This window comes from Telmatherina bonti, assembly GCF_933228915.1.
Source record: "Telmatherina bonti genome assembly, chromosome: 13".
Classification (NCBI taxonomy): Eukaryota; Metazoa; Chordata; class Actinopteri; order Atheriniformes; family Telmatherinidae; genus Telmatherina; species Telmatherina bonti.
Genome location: NC_136611.1, coordinates 10,700,379 through 10,717,838, shown reverse-complemented (window position 1 = coordinate 10,717,838; position 17,460 = coordinate 10,700,379). Strand labels below are relative to the sequence as shown.

General features: G+C 36.5%; 3 protein-coding genes across 3 annotated transcripts; 2 read left to right on the top strand and 1 right to left on the bottom strand.

The window, feature by feature from the left end:
• The first annotated feature begins 3,750 nt into the window (after window positions 1-3,750).
• On the top strand, window positions 3,751-10,615 carry emb (embigin). The gene is made up of 10 exons (XM_079250881.1): window positions 3,751-3,856; window positions 5,944-6,024; window positions 6,210-6,393; window positions 6,687-6,769; window positions 6,901-7,037; window positions 7,687-7,842; window positions 8,736-8,853; window positions 8,993-9,026; window positions 9,141-9,201; window positions 10,548-10,615. The coding sequence occupies exons 1-9, from the start codon at window positions 3,784-3,786 to the stop codon at window positions 9,199-9,201; spliced, it is 927 nt and encodes a 308-aa protein (XP_079107007.1). The 5' UTR covers window positions 3,751-3,783; the 3' UTR covers window positions 10,548-10,615.
• mrps30 (mitochondrial ribosomal protein S30) lies at window positions 10,431-13,921 on the bottom strand (the record flags this gene model as incomplete). The annotated part of the gene is made up of 5 exons (XM_079250880.1): window positions 10,431-10,815; window positions 11,185-11,361; window positions 12,451-12,556; window positions 12,715-12,860; window positions 13,330-13,921. 5 exons carry the CDS (start codon window positions 13,919-13,921, stop codon window positions 10,556-10,558), a joined length of 1,281 nt encoding a protein of 426 aa, XP_079107006.1. The 3' UTR covers window positions 10,431-10,555.
• Window positions 13,922-15,655: 1,734 nt separating this feature from the next.
• On the top strand, window positions 15,656-17,460 carry LOC306764613 (putative HIT-like protein). Its single transcript, XM_079251795.1, has 5 exons — window positions 15,656-15,827; window positions 16,066-16,203; window positions 16,329-16,433; window positions 17,046-17,118; window positions 17,199-17,460. The coding sequence occupies exons 1-5, from the start codon at window positions 15,741-15,743 to the stop codon at window positions 17,288-17,290; spliced, it is 495 nt and encodes a 164-aa protein (XP_079107921.1). The 5' UTR covers window positions 15,656-15,740; the 3' UTR covers window positions 17,291-17,460.

The window sequence follows — 17,460 nt, the reverse complement described above, 5'->3', positions numbered from 1 at the left end:
GGGGATCCAACAAAACCAGGAGCCACCCCGCCAAGGACCACAGATGTCACCAGGGGAACTGGCCAGATCAGGCAGGCAGGAGTCTTCACCACAACCAGGTCTGCAGTACAGGACCCTCCAACCATCCTGAGCGGATCTGCATAATCTAAAGATATCTCTTTCATAGAATACATTATGTTTTCCTCTCATTTTCAATGAAGTGTGAATAAAAAAAAAGAAAAGTAGAACATGCTTGTTTGGCTCTTCCTACTGGTCATATTGTGGTACTACAGTGTAGTGGGACTCATCGGTCAGGTAGAGAGAGCTTTGTTGTGTTTCATCATCTACTTGTACAGAAATCCCAAATCTGAGTCCAACACCTTTTCCTGTCATTTCTTGAAATGCTTAGTAAATTTAAAATACAATCACAAGCACACAGGCAGCAAAGTACTCTTAAATTCACAGGAAAATAAAATAAACCATCACTTTTAGTGGTTTGCAATGGTTCCAAATATTCTAATCTGGATGCTTGAGAGAATAAAAACTAGATTATTAAAATAAATCTAGTTCTATGAAAAGTTGCAAAAAAAGAAACATATTCTACTGAATTTATAGAATTATTCAAGTCCCTAAACTGACAAGTATCTAAAACATCAAAATGTCTAAATGTTAAAATGCAACTACTTTTAAACACTAGCCATGGATAAGACGTCTGAGGACCTGATCATTTTAAAGTTGTCCACCTCAGGATGGCGGTAGAATGTTTTTCTTCTGTCCACATTTTATCCTCTTGCAGCTTCTTTAGTACTCCTCTCACCAACTCTTTTCATGACACTATGAGGTCAGCTTTTTTTATTGTATAAGAGAGGACTCGTGTAGCTCTGACGGCTCCTCAGTGAACCGTGAGGCATTGCCAGAGGACCACTCCAGTGGTGTTTGCAGGATAGTGTTTTTATCTCCACTTGTATTGGTCATTTCTTGAGGTCCAAGTTAAAATAACAGGACAAGCCAGACTTTATCAATGGCGTGGAACGTCTGCTGTGTTTAATCAGGAACAATCTATGTTTTAAACAAACAGAAAAAATCTAATTTTACTGATAAAATACATTTTGTACAGATGCATAATAAACTCAACAATGTTTAGAACACTTTGATAAATGTTACAATTTAAAATCAAAGGGCTGAAAAAAAAGCATGAAAAATAACTGTAAAGAATAACTTTTAGGCAAGGAAAGAAATTGAATGTTTATCATTATTATCACTAAAACACTTACAAATGTTTTGTTTTAGAAATAACAATGAAAGAACTTGTTTCTTCCCTGAAGAAGAATCGTGCTTGTCCGATTTCTCAAACCTTTCAGGTTTAGATTACTGCCTGTTTGGAGAGGAATTTGGGGATCGGGTTGCACACACCTCCATCAGTGCCGCTTATTCAATATAAGCCAATCTCTCTCCGACTCCAAACAAAAGCAGATGTAAAAAAAAAAAACAAAAAAAAAAACACAAAAACATTGAACACAAAAGATGTAAAAAGAGATAAACTGTTCTTCACTGAACCAAAAGCAGTCAGGGGAACAAAAATATGCTTACAAAAGAGTCAAATTTGTATTTCTATTTGGTTAAAAATAAATAATCTAAGCATTAAAATCAATAATGTGGTTGGACTAACAGGAAAACATTAGATTCTCTGATCCTCTGTTAACTTACCACTATTTATTGTTTAAGTTTTATTGTAATGTAATATACTGTCCATTACTTTTCAGAGATCCTGTATAATGTTAGGGTGTTATTTATAAGGGGATTTTGGACCAGATAAGACCCTTTTCGAACTTAAGAAGCTTGTCTTGTTTGTTGTAATGACTATTTGTTCTGTTTTAAAGTTTGTTTTTTTTTAGTTCAAAATAAATTCTAAAAAAAACCAAAAAAACAATCATAAAAAATTAATCATGTTCTTTTATATTTATAAAGATTTGATAAGATTATTATGTTTCCTGTGAAATTTAATTGAAAATGTCTCTATTTTACTGATTCCAATCATAAAACTGAAGTACAAGTACACACTGAAAAAGTGGAATGTAATAAAATAAACTCTTGATCTTAATGTCCCAGTCCTCTTTGGACTCTAAGTAGTTTTTGCTATTTATGCTTTCATTTGCACAGTGAGCTGTAAGAGCTAAACAGACAGCAGTGGAGTCTGTAGGGAGAGCAAATGCTTTTTCCCAGGGTTTTATGTTTCCAGTTCAGTTTTGTTTGAACACATATGAACCCTTCTCTAACCTTAGCCAATGTCACAACAAGAAAACAGAGTCGGTGTGCAGCTTTTACAGGTTGCTGTTGTGTGTAATGAAGAGCTGAGTAAATGTTCACCTTGGAAATGACTTTTTTTTTTAAAAATTTTTTATTTGCTTTGTATCCACTTATCTTCAGGCTCCATCTTATTCTTCAGATTCCCGTGAAACATGTCACAAACAGCAGCCAGGGGTGTTTCAGTTGACAGAGAAAATGACAGTTCAAGTTGTGTGCCATTCCTCTTTTCACTTTGCTTGTGTAATGAATTAGTTCAAAATGGAAATGCCTAAGGTTAAAGTAGGTGAAAGGGGCACCAAACTGGTATTTAAATCATACCAGTGCCAATCCTGACAGTGTGTATATGGAATAGTTCTGTTTTATTTTCATTATATCAACATGTTTTGTTTTGTTTTTTTTTTTACATATGTTGTATTGTGTGTAAATGCATAAAAGGAAAACCTAATTAAATCCATATAAAGATGATAACACAGAATAAGAGATGAGGGTATACTGGTGCCATCCTGGCCATCGTTATTGCTTAGCCTCTGCTTATGAGGGTCCTAACACCACAAAAACAGACATTATAAGTTATCATTCCTGCTCTGAATACAAACTCTGAATCTGAACAATTTAAAATATTTGCATCGCTTTTGACACAATGACACCATGAATGTTCTGCCACAGTGTCACTCATACGTAGAAACAGATCAAAACCAAGCCCTTACTGAACAATTAAATCCCACTTTTCCTTTTCACTATTTTTTCACATTGTCATGATGACTTGTTAAAAGTTGTATCTATAAATAAACTTTGAGAGAAAATAAATCTGAAAAATAACAGTGAAGACAAAATAGACATGATAGAAGTGGTAAAAATATAAAGCAGGAAAACAATTAGCAGTATATTATAAGAGGACTTACATTCTCCACTCAAGCAGAAATACTTTAAACTGAAACAGTTGCTCCTGCTTAGACGAGTAACCTTTTTTTTTGCGGTGGTTTTATCATGTAAATCAGCATAGTATTTAATCTAAATTACCGTTTTTTTTTTACAAGATGTTTAAAAGGCAGACTAGCTCCAACTCCTTGCTGTTTTCATGACAGCAGGCAGATTATGTGACTTTCGGCTGCCAGGTCCTCTTATGTAACACAAAAGAGATCTGTGCAAAAAAGTTACACGGTAGCAGCTGCATAGTACTCAGTCGGGGACCAGAGTGACAATTTTCTGAACATCCACCAACACTTCACAAGAAGTAAGTAATAAAATCTGCATTTTATTTGCATGCACAGTCATGCAGAACAGGACACAGTGAGCACGGCTTCAAGGTACGAAGCCTGTCTGGCTGAATAATGGATGGAGTCAGTCGGCCACCCACAGGATGCAGGGTGATATCATGACTGCGTCACTGTGCAGCTGAGGAAGGAGGGGGAGGAGGGTGGGGTGGTTAGACGATGCAGCAGGCAGAGACAAGAGTGAGAAACCTGCTCACAGAGAGAGGACACAGGGAAAACAACCATGGCAGCCTCCTGGAAGCAGCTACTTTTACAGATTCTTCAGATTCTTCTCATCTGCAGACACATCAACACAAGTAAATGAAATTTGGGTGTAATTTGGCAGTTTTGTGTGGTTGTGCTAAAGCTCTGCTTCTTTTTTTCTTTTTTATTACTAAATGTTCCTTTAACCTTGTGGGGGGGAAAGGGGATTGTCCCCCCCACACACACATTTACATCAAACATACATACAATTTCCAGTTAAATGTCTTTATTCTTCACTGTTTGATTATCCCCAAAAAGTTTACTTGCCTAGTTTACACAGATTTGATCATTTGATTTAGATGAGCTATTTTTGTTTAAAAGTATCAATAAAAAAGGGGAGTGCTGAAGTCTAAAAGGATTATATGTCTGTTACTTTGAATGCATAGACATCAATTCCTTATAAAAGGATTCATATCTACAGGTTAATAGAAAAAGAGCTTTTTAAATAGTCATTTTGTCCTTTTATTAATTTCATGGTCCTTAAGAATTCAGTTTGTGTACCATTTTACTTACTTTACATACTTTAATTTCTTTGTAGTCCCTTTCTTCATAACTCAAACATCAGAAAAAAAACCAGTCCAAAGACATAAAGCCTTAAAGTGAGCCTGTTAAGTAAGAACATCTTGGCTTCACTTTGTTTAAAAAAACAGCTCATGTCATATTACGCCATGTCGTTAATTATTTAACAAAAACTAACCATAAATTCAGACACAATAAAACTAAGTGGGCTCTTACTGCTTACCCAGAATTCAAGAGAGGTAAGTTGCAGCCAGGTGCTGCTAATCAAATGCTGTTAATTAATTGATCATCCGCAGGCGTGTGTATGAAAGCAGATGTTAGGTAGTTTACTGCAGCAGTCAGGACAACAGCTAGAAGAGAAAACGGTTTTAATCTTGGAGAAGCAATTGTTATAGCTGTAGAAGGGTCGTAAGTCCATTTCTGAACAATTTGTCCGGATAGTGAAAAGGGAAACTAGTGGGAAGTAGTTGTCATTCTTACCAGCATTGAACATCTGCGCAGTTACTTGGAGTGGGTGATGTTACAACATAAGAAGTATTAGACATGATGATGATGGTAAATTAAAACAAGAAAAACATGTGAAATACCTCTTTTTTATGAATAAAATATAAAAAAAAAAAAAGAGAGAGAAAAAAAAAAGAAAATCACATTTATATTATATTTGCATCTGACCAAAGAGAATCTGTTTGGCTAAGACAAAACATATCACACATCTTGTGACGGTGGAAGCGTAATGATTTGGGCTTGTTTTGCAGCCACAGGAGTGAGATACTGAATTCGATATTAAGCCTTCTGTATACTAATGTGTTAAAGCAGGGGTATCCAGCTCTGGTGCAGTGCTGCGGGTTTTCAGTGAGTCCCTCCTCTAACATGCCTGTCTCAATTTATTTGGCTAAACACTGACAATAAGAACTTGTTGGTTTTGTAGGTATCATTATACTTTTTCTCTTTCCAATGAAAGCAAAACATAGTTTGATAACTCATTTTACACTGAGGGATTTTTTTTAATCCAAAAATTTGCTTCTTAGTTTTTAAATTTCTGCCAAACTGGTTGGGAATTGTGGTTGGTTAATGAGACCACAACTGACCAGTCGGGAAGAAAAAGAACCTTAATGGGGAGAAGCATCTTCCTTAGCTTGTGTTTCAGGAATTCTGCATCTGTGCAGAAGCTTATAGCACTCTGCTGGCAGTGAGTGTAAATAAAAACTGTTGACTGTGGCTGTCTCCATCTTCCAAGAGTTACTTTCTCATATAAACGCAGCAACCACCTTTACCAACCTTCTGTATCTCAAAGATAATAAAAACACGAATAACAGCCGTCACTTTCTGAATAAAAACAGAGTTTGGCCCTCTACTTTGTTTTTTTGGCCCTCTGTAAATTTGAGTTTGACACCTCTGTTCTAGGTTGATGCCTTTTTGTTTTTAGCATGCAAGAAACCTCACAGCAACACATCAGTGTTGACAGGAATATTCTGGCAACATTCAAATAAGTTACTATACTAAACTAACAACTACAAAGTTCTCATCCAAGAAACTTTTGGGTTTCAATTTTTTGTTTTTTAGAAAGTGCTACTAGCAATTGTTAGATTAACAATAAATACTTTATTCCCTTTCCTGACAGAGACACCAGGTCCATCTCCTTCACCATATGTTCCTCCCAACACTCCTCTGCAGACAGGTGTGAAAAGCACCGTCCTGAAAGGTGACTGCTTCATTTTTAACATTTCATTCAACACCATGTTATTCTTGATGCTTCTGTTTAAAAAAACATTATTTTAGTACAAACATCATTCATAATAAGTTGGAACACTGAGTAACAAAATAAAATAAAATAAAATAAAGACTTTGATTTGTTTTTTGTGAAAAATCCTCTAATGTTCCCTCCAGGTGAAAGTCTTTCTGAGATCATTGAATTGCAGAATCCCATTAATCAGACACTGGAGTGTACCTGGACTGGCAACCAGAACAAACCACCAAACATTACTGGTTACTGGAGCAAAGACGGACTGGAGATTCAGGATAGCCGTGTCATATTGATGCTTGAGAATGAGCAGTATAACCTCAAACGAGTGTAAGTGCTTCATGTTCATTATTTCATCTGTCAGGCTTACAATATGTTTTTGTTAGATACATTATTTTGCGATGTGCAAAGACTAAATAAACATTAATTTCCAAAATATTTAATTTTATATGCCTATTTGCAAAACCTTTTACACTTTCAATCTAAATGTCTTTAAATTGACAGCCCGACTGCAATTTTAATGGCTACAAAACTGATCAAATACTTAAACCTGATTACATTAGGCTAAACTCAATGTAACATATTGATCTAAATCACTTTGTCCTTTGTTGTTATCTTTCCAGGTTCAGTATCATCAGTGAGGAAAACCTTGGAAATTACTCTTGCATGTTTGGAGATGAAGCCAAAATAGATTTTATTCTGACAGGTATGGATCCTAGATTAGTTAATGTGTTATTTCTGCAAACACTTCACATTGAGCCAGCATTTGCTTGTTAGTCCTCGCTGCCTGTTAACTGAAATCCATAACAAACCTCATCTTCTCTGCTTGTTTTTTAGTTCCACAGATTAATGAGGTGCGAGATAAGCCGTTAGTCAGCTATGTGGGGGATTCTGTGATGATGACATGTAAAATGGAAAAAAGCAAAGAAAAGCCTCTCACCTGGAACTGGTACAAGCACAATGGGACTGATAAGGTGAGCTGCCATAATACTTTAGTATCATTTTTAATTGATATTTTAATCACTGGTTGTTTTTTTTAATAAAATCATTTCCTTCATAAATGTGCATATTCAATATTTTAACATATAGAACATTAATGCATTACATTATTCAAAATCTCACTTATAGTGTAAAAACATGTTTATGTTTCTGAGTAACTAGACTAATTACATTTTACTTTAAAAGTTGGAAATATTTTATTACATTTTGTTTATTTTATGCTCTCATTTATTTCAGCACAACTGACCTTTTTTTTAAAAAATAAATTTGCTTAAAAGGATCCAATTTTAAATATAACTTAGTCTTTGACAGATGTTCATGCTCGAGGCAGCTGACAACTGTCAAACATGGCGTGTATTAGAGTTCATTAAAGGTTAGTTACCTCATTGTAAGAGCTAGTTAGACCTGTGATATAAGACCTTAAAACTGCCAAAGGGGGGCGTCATTAATTTCTCTATGTATTTTCCATACATTAAAGTAAGGTGATCCCTGATTAATCAATATACCAATGGTCTATTCTTTGAAAATCTCAATGTTTTTTAAAAACTCACCCTTCTCTGATATTTCCACTCGTTTTGGACGTGTCGACAGTAAGTAATGTTTTGGGAATATTCCTTTATGTAGGAGCAGATCTTTCCTGCCGCGGCACGCTTTGAGATCCACAATGAGAACTGGAAGACCAAGCTAGATGCGAAAAACTTGACAGAAGCTGACTCTGGCATGTATTACTGTGGTGCCGTGTACAACATCGGAATCTCGATGAGCCACGTGGATCTGAAGGTCAGTTCTGGTTGACTATACAGTATTGAGCCGGAGTACATCTACATAGACACACTGTGTATGAATAAAGGTTCTGCCAAACAGCTCATTTCCATCCATATTGCTGAGAATCTTATTAAAAAAAATTTGTCCACAATCTTCTGAGATCAATTCCAAAATTAATGAAATCAATCGTAAGTTGGATCCATTATAAAAAAAAACAAAAAACAAAAAAACTACAGTAGTTCTTGCTTGAAGTTGCTAATAAACAGACAAACAAGTAGGTAGATGAACAGATAATTGAAGGCAAAAACATAACCTCCTTGACTGGGGTAATAATTAATATTATTTAACCAGAAATGTCCCGAGCATTCGGCTTTAACCTTTGGCCTTGTCCTTAGCATACAGAGATTTCTCCTAAATCTCTACAAGTCTACTTCACCATGATGGATCTAGTTGGTTCATAACAAAGGTCCTCCATGTATTTTGGCCTTTAACCATGAAGTGGTTTGTAAAGTAATAGTGACGTTTTGAAGTCAGTTCTTGAGTTAAATGATTCACTTTCTTGGTCTTAAGACTTGAGCAGCAGCGTTTTGGACCAACTGCAGCTGTCTGATGGACTGTTTATGCAGATCTTTTAAGTAGTCTAGTCTACTAAAGGTAAATGCATCCAGTTTCCTCTAAATCCTGCAAAGAGCTCAATCCTATAACCCTTGGTCGGTCGACTTCACAGCTGTCTTACTGCGACTGCTGAAATTCAGGTCAGTCTATGACGACTGATTTCTGACCGAATATTTGTTTTTAGCATTGCTGTTTGAAGCCGAGTGCGGATTTAAGATTGAAATGTGGATTAATTGTAGCGCAGTATTTTATGTTTAATTGGTGCTGTACAGTGACAATGAGTCTGATTGCAGGTCATCTCCTTCCTGGAACCTCTGAAGCCCTTTTTAAGCATCCTGGTTGAAGTTGTCATCCTGGTCACTGCCATTCTGCTTTACGAGAGGAGTCGCGCCAAGAAAAACAACACAGAAGGTGGTCAAACTTGTGTGTCTTGTGTACTTTAGATAGCTATAATGTGTTTGTATGCAAATATCACCTTGAGCCTTTATGGACTGAACATTTAGCAGCTGGTACTGGCTCTTTTTCAATCCACTTTCTGCCTTTTCCTCAGAAAATGGAACGAGCACTGACCAAGTGAATACGCTGTGAGTACTATAGAAATATCTCTAAAGATGTTTTTTTTCTTTTTTTTTTTTTAAAAAAAAAAATGTATTTGCACTTTTCTATGATAGATTAATTGATTATCTGCCTCTCATCAGGCCACAGGGAGAAGATAATGGACAAGAAGAAAGTTCCTCAATGAGACAACGCAAAACATAAGTGTGAACAGATTCAAGCTGCTGTATATAGTCTTCGTGTTTTAAGACCTGAATGACAGCTTTAAAGCAGTATTCCAAGAGTTATTATGGGAATATATCATTTACACCAAACAAAGTGCAATGACCATGTTAACATTTTCCTTTACGTGTTGCAGTTTCCCTGTTTCACTGGAAAAAAAATCAAATTATTTTTAAGACAGTTGTCACAGTGCCTGAAAGAGCAAAACATTTTGTTCGTACACTTCCTGTGGGGAAACTGAACTTGTGGTTTACTTCACACATTTCAAAACTGAAGTGTGTTTTCTCCTTTTGAGTCACTCTCACCGTTGCTGCATTTGGAGATGTGGTTCGCAAGCACTGCCTTATATGCTTAAAGGGCAACTACCAAATCATTGACTGTGTTGGCAATGATTGTTTTGTCACTTTTCAGTTTCTCCTCGCAGTAGATTGTGTCCAACGAGCTGTATTTACATTAACACAAACAGTATATTATGATATAGCCTCTTATGATGCAGAAATTTGCCTGTGAACTTCATATTTGTGTGTTGGAAAATTATAATATTTAACTTAAAAGTGACCGCAGAATTCACTGTATATGCAATCAGATTAAAACTACATGGATTACTTCAAACTTTCTGTATTGAGTATGACATGGCAAGAGTTAAAGGGGTAAATCTGCAGTTATATATCAATTCAGTCATTTTATTGTTTATAAATGCAGCCATGCAAAAAGCTATAGTGGAGGTTCTTTACTGGATTATTTGCATTAAATTATTAAACTGCATCTACTCTGATCTGGTCAAGCTGGTTTGCAAAGTTCAGTGCACAAGTCAATACCTCTAAATTTAAAAAGAGTGCTGTCCTACTTATTGAGGCATTTATGACCATACAAGCAGCAGCTGTAAGTACAACTGGTTTTGCTGGCTGATTTTGGTGTGACGCTGGATTGACTCAGTCGTGTGAAGTTAAGTCAATGACCTTCCAATGATTAAACCAAAATTAAGCTGAAATCCGACAAATAACATTAACTCATTATAATACATTATAATAACTCAACATAACTAATTTAAAAGCCTTTTATGAACTGAACTGGACCAATGCTCCCATTATACATATTGATCAGAAGGAAAGCAACGGTTATTGTTAAATGGGAGAAAATCACTGAGAAAATGTACCAAACAGAGATGTGGGTGCGGTATTTAGTAAGTTTTGGCTTAAAACATCATCCAGATTTTCTTTTATTTGAAACTTTTATGAACATTACCCTTTATACAATCTGACAAAACTCCCTCGTGTCAGCGTCTTTCACCACTCTGAGGACCAAAATTTCCTGCATGTCCTCTGCAGCATGAGATTTACGGCCGATTCATGAGGAACTGAACCAGCAGCCTGATGACGTCGTCATTCAGACCCACCACCTCTCCATCCTGCACACCCTCATACAGTCGCAAGCTCTCTGTGCCCCACAGGAGGTTCTTCCTGGGGTTGTTGGCATCTGTTTCCACAGAGAGAGCCACCGTGTTGAGCTGGTAGCAGAAGAAGGAGAAGAAGTAGCCGTCTGTTATCACCGCCTGCGAGACGAAGGGTCTCGACACATCCTCGTGGTTCCAGAAACCTGCAGACGAGAGGAAGGTGTGGCCAAGTCGTTTTAACTGTTAGACTCCTAAAATACTGTTTAAAAACTTTATACAATATGCTTAAACTGGCTGATATTTTAAAAACAGAAAAGCTGTGAGGAATATTTCCTTTGTAAAGCAAATTTGGTGTTTATAGATGTTTTAAATACATCTATGAGCTCCTGATGGAGATTCATTTTAAAACAAAGGACGGCCAAGTATCTTGGAGATACTCAGCTGTTGTCCGTCTCATTTATTGGTTCCTTTAAAGTCGATATTCTGCGATCAAGACAGAAAAACTCCCAAAATTGCAAAATAAATAATGCAGTATAAATAGAAAAATAATTTCTTCTGTGTTGTAAACTTACCCTGGTACATGGCCTGAGCTCCTGTCCAGGCAAAGAGGCTGGCAAGTGCGTTTGCTCTAAGGAAGACCTCCACCTGGTCAGACTGCTGCAGCAGAGCCATGCGGTCTCTGTGGTATCGGTCGGGCACCAGGTGAAACTGGGTATGACCATAGCAGGCTGGATCTGGTAGCTTTGCACCTATTAATGAGACCAAAACAGGGTTTTTTACATAAATATAGCATCAGTTCTTGGTCTAAGCATGCATGTGTCATTTGAAACAGTAAACCTCCACAATTACATATCAAAATACAAAGATATGATGAACCAATTGAGGCTAAAATGTAAGGATGTGACGATTCGATTCAGAATTTATTCAAAGAGATTTTTTATTCATAATCATTACACTTCAGTAACAAAATGTGCTAATTTCCTAATTAACTTGAAGATAATTCAAGTTATCAGTTTTTTGTAGCTATGAGCTACAAAGAACTGAGAAATTATTAGGGCCGATTCAATTTAAAGTGCAACTTTTTTTGCTCGTCATTTTTCTAAAACGACACAGTAGCCAGACCATCATTCTCTTGCTATAATGCCCAAGAAGAAAAGTTAAAAGATCAATAAAAATGGCAAAAATTTCATAATGGATTATTTTATTAATTTGAAAAAAAAAAAAAAAATCAAAAAGCTTTTTATTTATTTATTTTTTTAAACAAAAATATTGATTTTGAAATTGTGAAGCAAGAAAAATCTCGATTTTTGATATTTTTATAATAGATTCCCGACCCCTTTTAAAACAGTAGTTTAGCACCTCAAATTTCCACATGACATCTGGTTTCAGCTTTTGTTAAAGGAAAAACTGCAACTTGCATTTTTACACATTTTTCTCCTTTGTTGACCAAACAGTAAACTGATAAATAATTCAATAGAAGGAAGATTAATTGCTGAAGCAAATATTTATTTTATCTGCTGCTCTATGTTAAATTATTTTTAAAAAAGGGAAAAACTAAAGAGTTAAAACACCAGGCACACAAAGAACAAATAAACCACTGGCTGTTTGCAGAAATAGCATCCAACCCTGACACGAAGAAGTAAAAAGTAGAGGATTAGTTGCACACTGGTGCCCCCTGCTGACAGAGAATTTCAACTTTCTGATATTACAACCAGAATACATAATCCTCTTGCTTAGCTCCCAGTATGCCCACATAAACAATACTTAGACTGAAAATTAATGTCTTGTGACTAAAAAAAAAAAAAAAGGGGGTGACAGGTCTCCTGTTGCTGCGTTACCTGTGAAGATCTTGTTGCTGTACTGTCTTCTGAACAACGGCATCAGGTTTGGAGCATACTTCACCTTCGGTACTTCGGCCGAGAAGGATGCCTCCAGTGTGGTAAACTTAGAAACGGTACAATGACAGGATTGACAAATGAAAATCCATCTCCATCATGTGAAAAATCTCACAAAAGAATTAACCGAATAAAATGACAGTCACATTTTCCCAGATTTACATTGACTGATGTTGCAAAGCTCTCTGGTGGAAGGATGATGTTTACCTGAGGCAGCTGCTGAGCTATCCTGATCTGACTGCGTGGACGATCATCGATTTGGAACCTGAATGGCTCCAGATGGCCTCTGCGGTGCCCTTTTGGGATGATTCTACTTCCTCTCCTCCAATAAAAGTTCACATGTGGACTGATGTCTGATGGAGAAAAAAAACATTAGATACAACACATGGCACCAGCAGAGGGTCTGGTCTGTTGTGCAGTCCTGGAAGGTGTTATTAAATGGAAGATTGCAGCGCTTAACTCGATAAACTGCTGCTTGTGTTTAATAACATCAAATCAAGCTTTATTTCTATAGCACTTTTCGTGCTTAAAAAAAACCAATACAAAGTGCTTCACATAAAACAATTTACATCAAGCAGATAAAACATGCACATTCATCCACAGTCCCCTTACAATATCTCATTTTAAACTCTCTTGCTTTTTTTTTTTTTTTTTGTGTTTGAATAACAACTTAAGTCTATTTCCACCAATTTGACAGAAGAAATTTAGCTTAAAATTAACATTTGAATAAAAAATAGTTTAAGAAATGTGTCATTTTCTGTTGATGGTCTATTCTACTCTGACAGCAAAACTTTTACATCCTCCATCACTTATAATTCATACCCAGACTGGAGAAACGGAGCAGTGGGTTGTACTTTGCCACACTGGAAGTCAGCTCAGTCACCAGGTTGCTCAGAAAAGGTCCCACCAACTGATCCTGGCGTCTAAACATGAAAGGTTTGCGTGTCTTCTTCACATGCCAGTGCTCGTGTAAAATCACTCGGGTTACCAAGGCGCGGATGTCCGTGAACGCATCATCGTCTATCCCCAGTGATGGCTGCGAGCCTCCCACCTCTGCAGGTTTCTCCTGACCCACAGTAAACTTCTCAGGCAGGCCAGAAATATACGCAGTCTTTGTAAAGTGCTGGTACCATGTGTCTGCGTTCCTCGCGAAAGTCTGAGGATAAATGACAAATTTTTTCCGCTGGATGCGGGTGACGAGGGACATCTTCTCTTCCAATGGAGAGGTGCATATCTTCTTAACCTTTTCCTCGATCTGTCGCAGTCTTGCAGATTTGCTTTTAGCCGTAAGAGAGGCGACTACGGGAGGATAAACAGGCTCTTTAACAGCAGCATCGGTGTGGACAAGCTTTTGATTTCTGAATAAAAGCAAGTTTTTAGGGAGCAGCAAGGGCAGCTTTGTGCGGACTGCCATGTTTGTCCTTTGACCTGAACTTGTTCTTCCGTTTTAGTGAAACAGAAACTGCCTGTTTCTGCCGACAGCGCCCCCTATTACGGAAAATACAGAACAAATTATGCATTTGTAAATGTGCATTATTTATGCAAAATTATGCATTATATAATGCATAAAGAATAATATAATATGTATTATAAAATTACATAAATTATGCATTTTGCAAACAAAATGCAACACAAATTGCTTTACATGATGTAAAAACACTATAAAGAAAATCCATCAGCCCCTCCCTTTACACACTCAAACGCATACACACACACCCAAACAATTTCCAACACTTCTCTTAAACATCACGCACACCCCTACCTAGTTATATATATAAATTGCTGAGCACAATGAGCCTGGTAAGGAACACCATAGCAGGAGCCATCTGCACCGGGAGTCGACCAGACCACAGTACCAGGGGCACCAACCCTCTGAGGAAACACCTGAAAATATACTAAAAATGATTTAAAAAAAACAAAAACCATTAAAAGAAAAATAAAAATAAAATAGTAGTAATAATAAAACAATAAATATTTCAAGTAAAAACAATACAATAAAGATTATAAAAGCAGATTTAAAAAAACTCCCTAAAAAGAATTGGGTACAAACAAACAAATTAAATGTCTGGACTAATATAGTAAATACTAAGTAAAAGCCAAGTTAAATAGGTGAGTTTTGAGCCTGCTCTTAAAAACAGTAATGTTCTCTGCAGCCAAAGACCAAACAAATTACATGCAAATTTCCCAACTCATATCTAGTGGATATTCACCATCAAGTTACTGTAAATTGCTTTGCTATTTAAAATCAAGACTATTTAAGATACAGTTGTGCTCATATTTATTCATACCCTTTCATTAAAGAAGGGGGAAAAAAACAGCTGCCTGTAAAATAAGCTGAAATTGACTAAAGTTATAATAAATAAAAAATTTTATGAAAATAATTACATTATTTTCTAATTCTGGTTCAATAGAATTTTTTTTTTTTAAAGAAAACAAATAAGATAATTTATTACATATTACATCACTCATAAACTAATACTTTGTTGAACAAGCCTTTAATGTTTCCGCTCCAGTCAGGTGTTTCTGTTCCTCTCAGTCAGACTTCTGCACCTGTTGACAGGTATTTTGTCCCACTGTTCAACAGAAAAGTGCTCTGATTTGTCCAGGACCAGTTTGTTTGTTTGTTTTTTTACTTTCTTCAACTCAATTAAATGAAAAAAAAAACTTGTCTTATATTACTAAATTGTATTTTTGCAAAGTTTTAGTTGTTGTTCCTTTTTTAAGTCTCCAGTTATTTGAGTGACTGTTGTGAATTCAGCCTTTTCTTTAATAAAAGGGTATGAATACATATGAGCACTGTAGCTTTATTAACAATAAAAGCGTTCATATTAGCATAGAAGAACAATGCTGCTCTTGAAGAGAGCCCTGGACTCGTAATCAGAGCCTCCTTCAGGAGCACTACAAAAACATCGAAATTTGTATACTCACAACATAAACAGTCTAGCCACAAGGCTGCAGTAATATATACATTGATTTTTGTGGGTCTATAAATTGAATAAAATATGGACTAAAGTAATTGCTAACAAAAGTGGAGCACGTCCATATGAAAAGGTGCGTTTTGTAGCTTTAATCAGCAGTCATCTTTTGAAAGTGCTGGACGCCACGAACTGTTTTGAACGCAACATTACTTTGGTAGGTTATAGTTTAGTTGCACACCGTTTTGAGCCCATGACGGGACACGTATAACCGAGAAACAGAAATTACTAGTAACTTAAAACGTCCAAGAGTAAACCATGTATATTCGCTGCATTTTACGACCACAGTTCGTGGGGACCAGAGTGGCTTGGTTTAGCCGCTTGCACCATGTTTGTCGAACCGAGGTAGCTTCCCTAAAAATAAAGCGTGCGCTTATTGTCATTTTCTTGTCGTTTACTGCTGCTGAGCCTTTTCACAACACCTGTCCTGCCAGCTCTGGTGGTGGCTGTGGGAAACCTGGGGGGTCCCACCCCCACCAAGAGGTTTGGTTTGTACAGCCACCTAATTCCTGCTTTAATGTTTGTTTTATGATGCATTAATCAGTTTATTTTGCTCTCATTCTTATGTCCCACTAAACTTCAGAGATCATTTTGCTCCAAAAACGATGAAGTGAAGCTGGCAGAAGAGGCCACTAAAAGGTACGGCTCTCCAGCTCCTACCATCTTCTCCAAAGTGATTGACAAAAGCATCCCTGCAGATATCATCTATGAAGATGAGAAGGTAAACAACAATTGACTTAAAGCACGTTAGGTTTATTTTGTCTGCTCCAGTCCACATGAAATCTAGAGATTTACTGACACAATCTTGTTCTTTAAATCTTTAAATGTTGTTATTGTGTTTCCCAGTGTTTGGTGTTTAGGGATATCAGCCCACAAGCCCCTGTTCATTTCTTGGTTATTCCAAGGGTCCCTATTCCTCGCATAAGTGCAGCCAAAGATGATGATGCAGAGGTAGGTTGTTTAGTCTGAGTTATGGGCATCATACATCCACAACATGGTGTTACTCGGAACATCTAAACATAGAAAACATTCAGAGATCAACTCAAAATCCGCTATGAAAGCACATGTATTAGATTCTCAAATCGCCACCACATCATACAGCAAAACAATACATGACCTTAGTTAAAACACAATCTAGACCTTGTTGCATAACATGTAGTGAAGTTCTATCTATTGTTTTCACATGTGGGATTAGGTTTGAAAGTTGATCGTATTTTTGTAGGCAATTAACTGTTACATAGATATTTTAATTAGGTCATGTATTTTTCTGCTTTTTTATTTTATCTGTTACTTTACGATTAACTGCCTATCTGACAAATCCCCTTAAAAAGTTTATTTATTTGAGATAAACAGAAGTGGAAATGTTGGAAACACTCTTTCACTCTGAGGCGCCACCTTATTTTTATCTTTCCTTTCCATTCATTCACAAGTGCACTGCTAAATTTCTAATTTCAAGTTAAAGTCAAGACACAACTATTAGATAATCCGCATATATTTCTTTTAATAATGTTCAGAAGACCACTGAAAATCCCATGCACAGATCTTTTTCTTCTCCACTTTCAGCTCTTGGGACATTTGTTGATTGTTGCTAAAAACGTGGCAAAGCAAGAATCTCTAAGTGAAGGATACAGAGTCGGTAAGTTACTAAAAGTTCTGTTGTACTGGCTTTCGTGTTTATCTGTAAGCTTTTTATTTACCTTCACACTTAATTCTCAGTGATCAACGATGGAAAGGACGGGTCTCAGTCAGTCTACCATCTTCATGTCCATGTCCTGGGTGGAAGACAGATGACATGGCCACCAGGATAACTGTGTCACACGCACACTGGCTCTCTGTCTTTTCTACATCTTCACTCGGGTTTAGTTTCACAACCACAAGATGGCGTCGGTCTACAGAAATCTGTCTTTATAAACGGCAATACAAACAAAAAAGTATTAACATTATAATTAAAATGTTCTCAAATAAAGACTCTCTTATG